This window comes from Papilio polytes, unplaced genomic scaffold (assembly GCF_000836215.1).
Source record: "Papilio polytes unplaced genomic scaffold, Ppol_1.0 DF823731.1, whole genome shotgun sequence".
NCBI classification, from domain to species: domain Eukaryota; kingdom Metazoa; phylum Arthropoda; class Insecta; order Lepidoptera; family Papilionidae; genus Papilio; species Papilio polytes.
The window spans coordinates 5,798,319-5,813,710 of NW_013525473.1; the positions used below are offsets into that span (position 1 = coordinate 5,798,319).

Here is a 15,392-nt window from a genome sequence, read left to right on the forward strand (position 1 = left end):
GAACAATAAAATATCGATTTGAGGATTTCACCAAGTTTATTATTTCGACTTTACACTTTATTTATTAATTTAAAATTGTTGAGAGTTTAAATAATTAAACTTATAGCAAACTGTCATTTTCTTACATAAACCAACGCACAGAAGCATTATTATCTCATTATTTTTGAGTATAAGCAAGATAATATATTTTTGTAAACATGTTTCATGTTAAAAGAAAACATACATGTTCTGTCTTTCATTCCATATTATTAACGTATTTGTTATGACGTTATATTTAGATATACACGCTATGTCAATAGAGACCCGGAGGAAGGGGAGGGTGTGAAAGTAAACATAGTATGTTACAAAGCTTTGTTGCCATGACTCTGTGTAAATTGGAAACGCAAAATGTTTGCGACAGCATCCTATACAGAAATATAGTGTAACATAATAATAACAAGTAACATTCAGTACTGTTTGAATAGTTACGAGAGGTTGAGATTTTTATTATCTTGAAAATAATTTGCAATCATTCCTCAGTTACCTTCTATTAAAATCGGTCCAGTTGTCTGTAGATTACCAAAAACAAATGAGGCTTACGTAGACAGACAACAGTATTAAAAAATGTTTTTTCACTACTAGTAATGCAAATACATCAACGAAATATGATTTTTCCATATTACACACAGTTTACATATGTTACTCCAATTTCATTAACATCTGTAGATCTGTAGATCGTCGTTCACTCTAAATTCAATTATTTTTCTCGCGTTTTTCTTTTTATATTAGACAAATATTGTTACGAGTAACTTTGATGTATCTTTACAGATTATTACATAAAAATTAAGTTTTCGTTACGGCTCATTACATTTTATTAGCTAATTAATGAATGTTATCCAAGTAACGTAGTAATTTGAGCTGCTGAAAATTACATAGACTTTTTGAGGAGCTGCAAAAAACGTAATTCGTTAATCCATTGACTATAAAATAGAAGTAATAATGGAAGGTAGTTAAATAGACTTGCGTTAACTGTAACTGAGTCATTTGATGGTAACTTTAATATCCCTCAAGTTTACACTAAAGGATGTCCTTAGTAACTGTCAAATAAGTTCGGCAGTCCTCGTAAATATGACTTGATCTAACTAACTATATCTGAATAAATAACACATTAACATGCATATTGACTACACTCTGAACTACAGATTCAGTGAAACTGATACATATTTCATTACGTTAGAGTCTGGACTTAATTTGCATGGACTGTTAATATTAAATACCCTTGTTTAACGAACTGAATTACAGTATTTACTGTTTCACAAATCAACGTATGTCTCAACTATAATTGCTGTATTAGATTCAAACAGAGATCCTATCACGTAAATTTGTGAGAAAGTTTTCGTAACTTCATCGTCATAATTACAAATCGCATACACATCGATGATGTTATAGTTCTCGTAACTGATGCGCTAATATGCTAGACCTCTGTACTTTATGTAAAAAGACAAAGGTCGCAAAAAAGAAATCGAATTTACATAGAACAGTAGGTCGTACATTCTGACATATCTTACGTCTCCAAAGTGAATTGACGGCTTAACCGTTTAGAATATTCATCTAACGCCTCTGTAGGAATAAGTGTCTCTATTCGTCTGTGAATAAATTCTGAAATTAATATTGTAAGGCAACGACTAAACTCTCTGGAACTAACACGTGGGTTATATTTGCTCAGTAATAGTAAATAAGGCCAAATTGTAAATTAAACGAACAAATTGACAATACTTTTGTATCTTTTTTAAGTATAAAGAGCTCATCATAAGTAGGAATTAAAAGAAAAGTGAATGTATAAAAATATTTTAATACTAAAAAATAAACGAACTGACGCTTCCTTTTTTAAATAAACAGTATTATTGAATGAATTAATAAGAATAAAAACTATTTGTAGACAAGTTTTACTTCTTTACGGTTCAAGCTCTTCACTTGCTTCTGCCAACTCCCTTTCTGCTTCTACATACGACGAATCTTTGTTAGAAGGACTCGATGTTCGATTATCTTCTTCTTCAATTCTTGCTTTGTGCATCTTTATATAATCATCGAAAGGATTCAAAGCTTGACGTCTTTCCTTACCTTCAGTTATCGTTGCTTCCCAAGAAAACGGTACCTTAAAAGGATTCTCATGCACTAATTTATAAGAAGCAGCCTTTAAATGGTGATATTCTTCAATGTAGTCTTTTTGTAAATCTGTCCTATCTACAGAGAGTAAAGTTCTCTTTTGCTTAACTTCTTTTTTGATAGCTTCAGGAAAAAGAATAGCAACGGTGTCATTAAATATACTCTTTTGATTCTTCATAATTTCAAGCATTCTCCTTTCTTTTTCTAATCTCTGTGTTTCTAGTTCTCTTAATGGTTTCTCTTGTTCGATTAATTCTGCACGATTGATTCTTTTTTTAATAGCGATTGTCTTTTCTATTAAGGATTGTATTATCATCTGCCATCTTTCTTCTGGACCAATTACTTTGAGTTTATGGCGACGTAAAGCTTCCGCTTCTTCCTCCAATCTTCTGTCTTCTTCTTCTTTAAGTCTACGTTTCTCTTCTTCTTTTTCAGCTAAAAGCGCACCTTCTTTACGCTTAATTTCTAACAAAATTTGCGGATTACTATTAATCAATTCTTTTTGCCATGCAACGAAAGATTGCATAACCTTAACTTCTCTTTTAATCATAGTTTCCATTCGAATCTTGTATGATTGACTTTCAAGCATAAAAATTGGGGGATCGAGAAATGTTCTAAATGAACCATTTAAATCACTGACGCCGATTATATTTTTCGTCAAACGTAGAGAATGTAAGCTTACGCCTGTCAGCATCGTACCGGACAAAGTTTGTACTATAATGGGCTTGTCACTTCTTAACAAAATGTCCCATGTTTCTAAATCGCCATCTGAGGTTCCAATAAATATGACACTGGGTTTATATAAAGACCAAACACCATCTGTCAAACGAGAAGGTCGTTTCTTCCAAAATAAAGGTCTACCGACTAAATCATTAGACCATATTGCAAAAATCTTACCACCTACAGTTAATGTCAGATTAGATAGCATGGGGTTAATTTGTACGCTCGTTAATATACCATCATGAATAAAGCAACTATAAGTTATTTCACAGTATTCGGAATTAACAACCTCGCCCGTATTAAAATCATGACCTTCCCACAAAACTCTCGCTAATTCTCCATGTTGCGAGCCGCTGTAGATTATTTTTGATATATCGGCTTCATTTTGTGGTACGATTTCAGGTTCGAAATATTTTCTTCCATCACCTAAATATCTTGGTACATAAATGTACTTTATCAATGGCGGTTTTATTCCAAATCTTTGTATTGGCATTGCTTGAGGCTGTCCAACTTTTCCTAATATAATTTTAAAACACGGTTGCAAATTACGATCTAAAACTTTGTAAGGTGAAATGTCAACTAATAAACCGGAGGGTCTTTTTGGTACTCTCTTTGACTTTTTAATTTTCTTCGTTTCTAATGCAGTAACATTATCTACGGAAAGGTTCCAAATTAGTATATTCCCGTCTTCGGATCCCGTAAATAGCATTAAAGATTTTCTGCCTTCAGCCATTACAACTTTACCAGTTGGTGTCACTTCGAAATTTGGTGACAACCAATTGATAGCAGTAACAGGAGCATAGTGACTTGTGAGTATATTACTTAAAGCTGTCGCCTCTACGATTGCATTATCCTGTACATTTTTCATCCAATCCATATGCGCATTCATAGCAATACGATATTTTTCCCTAGTTTCACTCAATACAGGAATTGTTTCGACATTTAGCAATTTATTTGTCAAATCCCATACTACAATTTGACCATTAATACAACCACCGACTAGTATATTCTCATTAAATGGACAAAATGAAAGGACTTTAACTTCCCGCGGTGACTGTAAATATAATTTCGGTCGCAAACTATCTATATGACTCCATATCATTACAGGATTTAAACCGTATATAGCTCTCTGTATGGGATCCGATCTTGAACTAACAGTTTTCATAATAGTCGGATTTCCATCTGAATAGCTAATGGCAACAATACCGGTCCACATTGGATGAAAAACAGCAGATGATATATACTTATCTTTAGCTCGCACATCTGTAAAACAAACATATTCTTCAAACGACATTGAATTATAAACGTCCACTGTCTTTTCAGTCACTAACTGTGGGTAATCATTACAGTACATATCCATTACTGTATTTAACTCGAGTATAGATTCCATTTCTTGTTCCCTTGCCGACATAAATTTATCAAGCGATTTTATATAAGACGCTCGTCTCATTCTTTTCATAGCAGCATTATAAGTTGCTAACTCGGCCTCATTTGAAGGTCTAATATCAGCATCATCTTCTTCATCGCTACTTTCTTCGGAGTCATCCTTCCTCAGAGTATCTCCCCCGCCATCGGCATCGTCCTCACGTCCAATAGTATCGATCATTGTTTGTGTCCAAACATTTTGGGGATATCTTAAATAAGTTTGAGCCTCTCTATCTACCTTTTGCGATGCTGCTTGGATACCACAATCTACTCTTCGACAGAAAACATTGGTATACTTCTGTCTATATGGTGTTAGTTCTGTATAACCATCTCTTACTGAGTTAGTATCCCGTACTTTAAAACGACTTGGTTGATATTTCATGAGATATTGTGACTTTACTTCTATTTCAAAAAGTGGTCTAGTATTAACAGGAACTAGTTCGATAATCTCCGCTTCACTTCCAAAACCTATCCACGGCTTAGGTTTTTTCTGAATCGCTTTCTCTAATTTCTTCTCTTGTCGTCTTATAAATTTATCAGACTGCTGTTTACAATGATCTCTCGCTTCTGGTGTACAGCAAACGTAGAATTCATCGACATCCTTTGATTCATCTGCTATATATCCCATTAATACTTCATCATCTTTATACGCTTCTAATTCCTTCTTGAGTGGGAAAAATTCAGAAAGTTCTCCTCCTAAATTAATAGATTCCATAATTTTATCTTTAATTACTAATTTCCAAGGGTATTGTGCGTTTACATGCATACCGACTACCATTTCAATTTGAAATTGAGTCTCTTCTCCAAGTACCACATGAAATACGCCCTCCACATCGTATTTCGGGATGAAACGTTTTCTCCTCGGCAGTGGTTGTGGTTGAGCCATTTTAATTACGTTAGATATAACTGCAATAAAACGTAACAATATTTTGAAACTTATTGAAATAACATTATGTCAATTTAACAGGTTTGACGTAATATTGTCAATTTTTATATAACATACAAGAAATAAAAAGGTTTATATTGTTGAAGAAAATAGAGAATTTTCTACTAAAAAAAAACATTTATTAGTTTTTATAGTGGTATCTTTGTTTTTTAAATAATTGATAAAAGCTATAAATATTTTACCATGTTCCGGAACCTCCTCATCTGCCATATCTTCTCCACTACTGGACCCGGAAGAAAAATCTCTCTTTTCAACATTTTCCATATTATCACTGTCATTATCGCTACTATAAATGCTCATTTTATAAACTTTTAATTACTTTTTGCTAAATTTAACACCGTTGGTAATAGACGGTTAAAACTTCCTTTCGTTTTCTTGCACTTGATACTCGCATGCGCGTTTCCTTCAACCAATAAAACTGTTGCTACGAAGACTTCGAGCAAACAAAATTATTTAATAGTCAAACCACAAAATAGAGCAGAGCTATGAAGCATAGTCTATGCATGAAGGTCAATGAACTGAACAAGCAATGCATCAACTTGGTAGGTAAATTAAATCAGAACGAACGAGTGAACGGATTGAATATGTAAGTAATTCATGCACTTTTTAATACGGTTTTACAACAAAATACTAACTTATCCACGTCATTTTATAAACTTGGGAAACTAAAAATTAAAAAAACCAACAATTTCATTAAGCTCAAATTCAATACTGATACCAAATCATCAAGTCATCATCAAGTCATCATTAAATTAAATACATATTACTCTCGTTAAAAGATTTTTAACAATAATGTTTGTGATTCTTGAATTAGAATGTAATTGATAAAGACATCTACTAATTAAAATGACCTTTGCTAATTCAAGTAAAGAACATTCAATAAATCTAAAATTAGATCCGACAATTAGGACAACTACATAATTAATTACAAGGTAAATGAAGACAGAGAGAGCAATAAAGTACAAGATACCTTATTAGGTCAGTCTCAGGCAATTAGCTAATGAACACAAACTGGAGCCGTTAATGGACACAAATGGTATTTAAACTAAGCTTTCGTGTGCTCGCTTTACCTATTTCTAGATTTTATTACAACAAAAGCTTTTATAGATAAACTCAGAATCGTTAAGAGTGTCCCTTAGTGTATGTTTTTAAAATTAAATCTAAACTAAAGGACGATTTAACCCTGAGTGCTGTAAATATATAAATTGGATAAACGTCAGAGATCGCGTTCAATTTCATGGAGATAGCTTTCGTTTCTAATCGATTAAATTTGGTTTTCATATAACAAATCTTACTAATATTATAAATGCGAAAGTTTAGATGGATGGATAGATGGATGGATGTTTGTTAGACTTTGTAGCCTAAACGGCTAAACGGATTTCGATGAAATTTGCCATAGACGTAGAGGATAATCTGAAGGAATACATAGGCTACTCAGTTTTGGTTTTTTTAATTCCACATGGGCGGAATCGCGAGCGAAAGCTAGTTCCTTATAAATATTTTCTTAATATTCCGGTGTTTGGTGATTTATCAAAGATGGTCTACTTATTAAATGTAACTAATATCTGACAAAATATATTTTTTCTCTAAACATGTTTCAATGTGTAATGTTTGTTTACCAAATAAATATTAAATGTATTTGCATGATTTTATAGACCTCGTATGTTCATAGCGGAGTTTATTTAGGCGGTAGACTTGTTTATTTCGATATAAGCAAAACAGTACGCAAATGGAAAGTAAACATGATATTGCTTTAACGTGAAATTAGTTACTCAAAAATTAATGATATCAACATTTTGAAACTGCGTAGTAATTGGACGTTTTACATGGAAGTCTATCTATTCGTCTGTATTAAAATGGACATGGTCTGTTTCCTATACAGAACGAGAAGGTGCTACCTTTTGCCGTTGACTCCGTCCACGCGGAGTTAAAGATTTAGCCTATGCGTTCTTCCTTCCTTCTGCCATCATTATATGTTCAACATCTATCAAACGTCGAGATCCGTTGGGCCATTCATACTAATGTCTATACATCCATACACGTAAACTTTCGCATTTATAATATTAGTGAGATTCGTAATATTAAAGGATAACATTTTTTTCCTCCATTAAGGAGTAGAAGTAATGAATATTTATTAATAAAACCGGCACCACAAAGGTGGGAACATTAATATCAATTATGACGACGTTAAATTCAACATAAAGCGATATAATCAGAATTTATATGTTAAAAAAATATATCTGGCCTGGTGGTCGTGGTTAGTGCCGACATAAAACATGTGATATGTGCACATGATGATAATATTATCATCATCATCATCATCACCATCATCATCATTAGCCTTAATCTACCTACTGTTGGACATAAACCTTTCCCAAACCTTCCAGACTGCGGTCCTTCGCTTTCCGCATCCAACGACTTTCTATTGTTTGCACTACGTCATCAGTACATTTGGATGGAAAACGTCCCTCGTTCCTGGGCTTATAAAATAGCATAAAAGATAATAATATATGCGCCAGTATTATAATGTAGTTGACGTATAACCCGGGTCAGATATGCTAACCGGACTATAAACGGTTTAATACTAATTTTGAATGAAAACACTTTATAGTATTTCTTGCATATTTTATTCATATAAATGGAACTTTACATAAGCAAGTCAATAAATTCTCTAAGGATAAAGTTTTCCAGTGAACTCAAAGTTTGCAACTTTAAATTTATTTCAAGAAGTTATTCAGCGAAGTTACGAAATACTGCGTTGCACGATTCATTTCTTCGACCGAGTTTCGACTCGTATAATTCTTAACAGAGCTATGTTGGTTTCCTTTATTACCTAATAACATAAATGCTGGTAACTCAATAACATTTTAGAAAACACTAGCTTTCGCCCGCGACTCATTCCGCGCAGAGTTCTACAAAACAAAAGTGACTAGCCTATGTGTTCTTCCAGACTATCCTCTACGTGTATGCCAAATTTCATCGAGATTCGTTCAGCCGTTTAGGCTACAAACTCTAACAAACATCCATCTAAATTTTCTCATTTATAATATTAGTAAGAAGTAAGATGGACTATCATTATAAAAAAAATCGTTTATATACATACTATCTTACTAATATAATAAATGCGAAGGTTTAGATGGATGGATGTATGTTAGTTTCTCAGCCTAAACTGCTGAACGGTACTCGATTAAATTTGCCATAGATGTAGAGGATAGTCTGAAAGAATACATAGGCTACTTACTTTTATATCCAACGTTATATCCACGCGGACGGAGTCGCGGGCGAAAGCTAGAGTTCTATAAAGGATATGTCATTATTATTGTAAGCTTATGTCAATCTACCGATAACCTAAAGCCTCACAAATAAAAAAGGCCTTACGTAAATCCCTCGCATGATATCCTAAATAAGCTCTCATTCTTTTCTCATTTTTTGTATAGAACCTTCGTATAATGTATAAGCTTTTATTAATGGCTTTTTCTGCGTGAAGTAAAAAAAATAGTAAAGAATATAATTATGTTAATCTATGATAATGTATTTTTCATTTGGTAAAAGAATTATTGAATTCGTTCCAGTAGTTTTTGAGGCAATTCGTTTCAAAATACAACGTATAGAGGATACGTTTAAAAATTAGTATTTAATTTTAAATGACTTAATAAAAGTAGTATCACATTAACGAATTCATTATTGTTTTTAATTAATAATAGAAGTATTAAATTAACGTTGAAGCTTAAGTAATAATAAATTAAAGATAAATTAAAAATATTTTCTTCGTTTCTTACGCCTAATTAATTATTCAGAAAGTGCATTACAATCATTTTAACGATAAATTTTTAACTTCTTAAAAGATTTCATCATATTAATATTATAAATGTGAAAGTTGAGATGGATGGATGGATGTTTGTTAGATTTTGTAGCCAAAACAGCTGAACGGATTTCGAAGAAATTTGGCATAGACGTAGAGGATAGTCTGGAAGAACACATAGGCTACACTTTTTTTTTAATTCCACGCGGACAAAGTCGCGGGCGAAAGCTCGTTTTAAAAATAAATTAGAACTATTTAGGTTTTGATATCATTTAGTAGAGGGAGGGCCGCTAGTTAGTAACTACAAATGGGCTCTCAAAGCGCAATATATTTCCATTAAAGTCTCGTATATCAAGATCCATTAGTGGATTGCTTCGTTCAGGGACGAATTGATGTAATTTAGTCACTGGAATAGAGCACTTACTCGCAAATTCATTTGTAATATGCTCAGATTTTTTAACTACTAGCTATGGTTAAGGAAAAATACAATGACATGCAAATAGAAATTTCTAAAGAACTATCAATTGAAAGTATAATTTACTAACTTCTATCTTAAAATGCCTAAAACATAATTGAAGGAAATTACGTACTTATGACATTTTGATGGTGACATATTATTATTCTGTTTAATTTCATCAAATTTAAAGATTATTGCTGCGAATTTATGCGAAAGTTTAGATGGATGAATGGTTTGATAGAGTTTGTAACCTAAACGGCTGAACGGATCTCGATGAAATTTGGCATAAATGTAGATTAAGTCTGAAAGAAGACATAGGCTACTTGCTTTTGTTTTTTTTATTCCCGTGGTCTGAGTCGCGGGTAATAGTTAGTGATGAATAAAAGCTACTCATTTTACAAATGTTATTGCTATAAAAATGCCACATTCTCAAGAATAATGTACGAATTAGTATTCAGTCGGGATTTGAAGGGCAAAAGCGATACAAGACGCTGGAAGTATCCACTTCACAAAGTTCACGCTCGACGCAAGGACAAGTGTCAGCCGTCATACGATTATTCCTACGGAAAAGCTCGCACAAAAACGTGCTGCGTCTCTTTCATTCTCTTTAAACAAACAGAGATGACAGTATGTTTTACCACTTGTTTAAGGTCATTGAAACCCACACTTGACGCTCGCTGAAGATATGACATTTACCTGAACATAACTCTATTATACCACGTAATTTAAGAAGTTAGTTTCTCATACAATTAGTCTTGAATATCAACAGAGCTATAAGCATTTTAATTAACTTATTTAGACTAAATGTATTATAATAAAAAAAAAAGTTTACAAACCCATAATAAAAAATATTTTATTTTCATAGACAAACTACAAAACTGCAGGACTGTAAATACTTTTTCTTGTCTGTGAACGTAAGGCAAATCGTTTTTTTATGAGAGGAGTAGAACAAGTTAAAAACGACTTTGTAATTTCTCCCTAAACAAGAACATAAAGTAAGTCAAATGGCTACTTTCAAACAACTTCTGCTTTTGTCTTTGTCAGCTTCTAATGATGATGTTAACAAGCTCACTAGAATACTAAAAGCGAAATAAAGTAAAAAAATAACCGCTATTTTAGAAACATAAAAAAACATTAGCTTTTTGAACACGAATATAAATGAATTTTGTTATGTTCAGAATTAATATCATCGAATAGAATTAAAACAAGAAAAAAACTTCGCCAAGTAATTATCGTTTGACAGAACACAACAAAATCATACAAATGACAAATGTACAAACAACACGGATTAACTTTGTCAACAAGTCGATTAAAATCGAGATAAGATTGCTCTGTTTTCCTTTCAGAATTAGTAAGAGCTTTATCTGTTTAGTGTATTAGAAACTAGCTTCCGCCCGCAACTCTATCCTTATGGAATTAAACAAAAAAAAGTAAGTAACCTATGTGTTCTTCTAAACTTTCCTCTACATCTATACCAAATGAGACCTAGATCCGTGCAGCAGCTTAGTCTACAAACTAACAAACATCCATCTAAACTTTCGCATTTATAATATTAGTAAGATAAGGTTAAAGAAACAACATAACTGAATGATATTTATAACTTAAAAAGCATATACAAGATGTATTTACCAGCAAACAATGAAAATCCATTTACTTGAAAACCTGTACCTTTCTGTACACAATTCCTTTGTTATGAAACGTAGCCTAAATTGAATTAATATAGGAGGTACACGGCCGGCGCTCGTCACACGTGTTCTTCATAACATTTTGTATTGCTATCTCAATATTTATGTGAAGTATGAGAGAGAAGACGATGTGAATTACGGTAACCTGATTCATGAACGTAGCAAATTGTAAAACATTGCTAGGAAAGGAGTTTTTTGCAATGGTAACAATTTTTGCTTATGGAAAACCCTTTTGCTAGAAATCTTAACTTACATTTAGCCCAACGTAAAAGTGAATACTTAGATTCAATTTGAATAAGATTAAATAGGTAATCGCATATAAATTATCGTCTCAAATTACGACCGTAATAAGAAACACTACAAGCATGAAGTCTTAAAAATATTTCTTGTGTGTAAAGTCGTTGACAAAGGATAATTTTACATCATAACGTTTCTCTCTATCTATCTATCGCTTGTTCCGTGCTCTCGCTTCTACGTTTAGTTCAGGAAGGCGACAATAAGATCGCGCGCACACCTTTGATTAAACAATCGCACAACTGTTTGGTTGCGCTTTGATGATGAACTTATATGGAGATTCGCACACTAATCGATTTTTTTTCGAATTCGCTGCGAAACAATCGACAATCGAACAGTTGGCGATAGTTTAGTCGAAAGGCGTGTGCCCGCTCTGTCATGTTCTTCATGAGTGCAGTCGGCTTTCATCGACAGAAGCCGTTATCACGTTAAAAATCTTAAATCTCAATAAAATACTTCACAACAATGACTGTTGTTACCGAATTGCGTAGAGAATTGCAACAATACGACTCCACAAAAGGAAATTCACTATATAACTGTTTATTCTCATGACGTGTTCGTACGTGACATGCGAGCGTTACAACACGCTGGAATCAAGTTTATTTTGGCAACGTATAGGCCCGGTTTGTTTGTTCGGTCCCTTTTGCTTCATGTAGCGCTCGCAGGATTACAGGCCTAGATTATACCCAATGTGTCAAAGAAAACATGAAGATGATATTAAATGAAAACATTGCGTCAATTTTGTGTACCATCTCGTTAGACCAGAGAATATTTAAATCCTGTATTTGAATGTACCTATAGTGAGTATGTAAATTAGTTAGCTTTCACCCGCGATTTCGTCTGCGTGGAATTAAAAAAAAAGGTAGTAACCTATATGTACCAAAATTCATCGAAATCCATTGAGCCGTTAGGCTACAAACTCTAACAAACATACATCCATCCATCTAAACTTTCGTATTTATAATGTTAAGGGCCAGTCCCACTACTGGCTGATAGAGGCTCAGTTACCTTAAAAATGACGTCAATGTGAAATAAGGAAACAAAATCCGATATTTTCATCACAGATTTTACACGTTCGATTGTTATTAGACAGTTTACAATTTGGTGGGACAGACCCTTAGTATGATAACCACCTTCTAATTTAACTATCACTAAAGTTAATCCAAAATCCTTACATTTCTTGATTATATGTTATAAACTTTTAAATCCTTTATTGAATGCATAATTTAAGTATATGTTTTAGTTTTTAGTTAGACCTATAGTCCTTGGAATAGTATCTATAACTAGTATTTGCTAAGGATGTACATTTTCTGACCTTATACGAAATAAGATTCATAAAATTGGGAACAGAATTCGACTCTTTGAATTTCAAATAACTTTTATAATTCAACTAATTCGTCGGTAGAATTTCACAATAAGTAGAACTAAATTTTAAACGTACGGAACACGGTAATATTAACTTTATATTAATGTGGGTAGTTCGTAAAGCGAGTAGACCTTCCTTTGGACTAATCACGTTGTTACGGGCTGTTAAAACTTTCAGTTTGCGGGGCAACTCTACGAAGTCACTTTGCGAACTCTAATGTACGGTTTTCAAGTTACTTGTATTACATTTACAGTACAGAAATGCATTTTCTTATTTATCTTTAGAGCGCGCGCACACATGACTGTTTAGTCTCGCTTTGTTTCCTATGAATTTATATGGAAGTGCGCACACTCGATTTTTATTTGTGCAACTAAGGGTGAGTTGCACCATATCGCCGGTTACCGTTAAAGTTAAAATTATTTGAAATGGTAATATTTGGAATAATCTTAAAATTTACCAATGATGAGTTACATTAACTAACTATAAACCTTAACCAGCACATTCCCGATGGTTACGTCTTCGGATGTTCATGATATTCGCTACACCAGTTTTGCGCTGGTCAAAATAACGTCATATTTGACACTAATCATAACCGCCCGATTTTGGGCGGTTATAGTTAGCGTTACGGTTAGTGTCAGTTCGGTAGTGTCAACTGTCACAAGCTCTTATCTTCAAAAGCACAAATAATGGAAAAAGTAATGGAAAAAGAAGATATCTACTATTATCCTATACGTAATCCAGAAGAATAAAGTCTTGCGTGCTCGGAAATAATGGATTTCCAAGATGGAACTCGAAATTTGGCCAAACATTCAGTTTGGACAAATTTCGAGTGTCTAAGGCCATAGCAACAGCGCTTGTCCCTTTTCTCTTATTTAAAAAAATGTCCTCCATAAAAGGTCAATTTATAATATGCATTGACAGGACAATTTATAATATGGAAAATAAATAAGATCCATTTATATTTGTATAATTTTATTGCTTCATTTTTGCTACATATTTGAGTAGTAAAGTAAATACAGTTTCAATAATGGCCCAAACTAGTTTATTTTCACAAGAGTTTGCCATTTTCTCCATCTTCGTGGGCAAAAAGTTTATTTCACTATAAAATACCATGCGTATGATACATAAATATAATCGGCGAAACATGAATTTCCAAACATTTTAATTTACGTAAATGTCATTCTTGACACCAACTTGACACTTTAGTGACATTCAGGTTTAAATGTTTCCATTGTAAAAACGAAAAACACATAAAACCTCTGTGAGAATATGTTTTTGCACTTGTAACCCTATTATAACTTTTACGATAACCAGCGATTTGATGCAACTCACCCTAAACAGTTGAATTGGCTGCGAAACAAATGACAATCGGCAATCGTACACAAGCGACTTAATTTTAAACTACGTATGTACTGAAGTACATAAACGAAACATAAATGTTTTTAACATCTATAAGTATGTATAGATTAGAGCAGTGATTCTCAACCTTTTTTTGTTGCGGCACATATTTAACGATTTCAAAATTTTGCAAAAAATAAAAAAAAGATTTTTTTATTTTTTCTTTGTGTGTATTAACTTACACACTACATAAATCGTTTATGACAAAAATATGCAAAATTTGGCAGCACACTTTTGTAATTTGGTCACACACAAAAGTGCCGCGGCACAGAGGTAGAGAATCACTGGATTAGAGAAACGATTGCTTCCTAAACATTAAGCTATCAGTAGACTTATCGACAACGCATAAAAATTTGTATGAACATGTATGTAGGTGGTAGAAATACTTATATATTTCTACAATTCTACACACAATAAGGTATATTTATGATGCACAGTTTACTACTCACCTAATGTTATTGCTCAAACTTTGTGAAGGACTAAGTCAAACTTTAAATTTGCTGACAAATTCCGAGTTTACAAACTACACTGAGGTCAGCTCAATGTTCGCTCGTTAACTTTAACTTAAATATTAGGAGCTGTGTTTTGCTTACTTTTAAGTAGCCAATCTAATATTCCTAAAATTATAAACCGTCAGATTTGTATCCTTATTTCTTACTTATTATTATAAACTAGCTGTTCCCATGCGACTTCATCCGCATAAAATTATAAATATTTCGTTTTATTGTTCAAATTTGTCAAATTTGCAAATGTCAAAATGACATGACATGATGTCATACCATGGCAACCTTGCTTCCTTGATGTTGGCAACAACTTATGTTCTCTTTCCCACATTAGGGTTTTTATCCAAAATATTTACCCCTAAGTTTAACGGCGTAAAAATATATAGCCTAAAGCGTGACGTAAGTGTAGGGCGTTTTATTAAAAAAGGGTTATTCGAAAATATGCTGTGATTGCTGACATCTTAGGCAACAAAGAAGTGTGTGTTTACGCTTTCTTATATTAGTACAGAAGTATAGATTGCGAAAGTTAAGGTGGATGGATGGATGTTTATTAGAGTGTGTAGCCTAAACGGCTGAACGGATCTTGATGAAATTTGAATAGATGTAAAGCATTGTCTACTTGCTTCTATTTTTTAAATTCCGCATGGACGG

General features: G+C 33.0%; 1 protein-coding gene across 1 annotated transcript; it reads right to left on the reverse strand.

Moving 5' to 3' along the window:
- Positions 1-1,899: 1,899 nt before the first annotated feature.
- LOC106103446 (WD repeat-containing protein 63) lies at positions 1,900-5,255 on the reverse strand. The gene has a single exon (XM_013283225.1). It carries the CDS (start codon positions 5,174-5,176, stop codon positions 1,934-1,936), a length of 3,243 nt encoding a protein of 1,080 aa, XP_013138679.1. The 5' UTR covers positions 5,177-5,255; the 3' UTR covers positions 1,900-1,933.
- Positions 5,256-15,392: the final 10,137 nt, after the last annotated feature.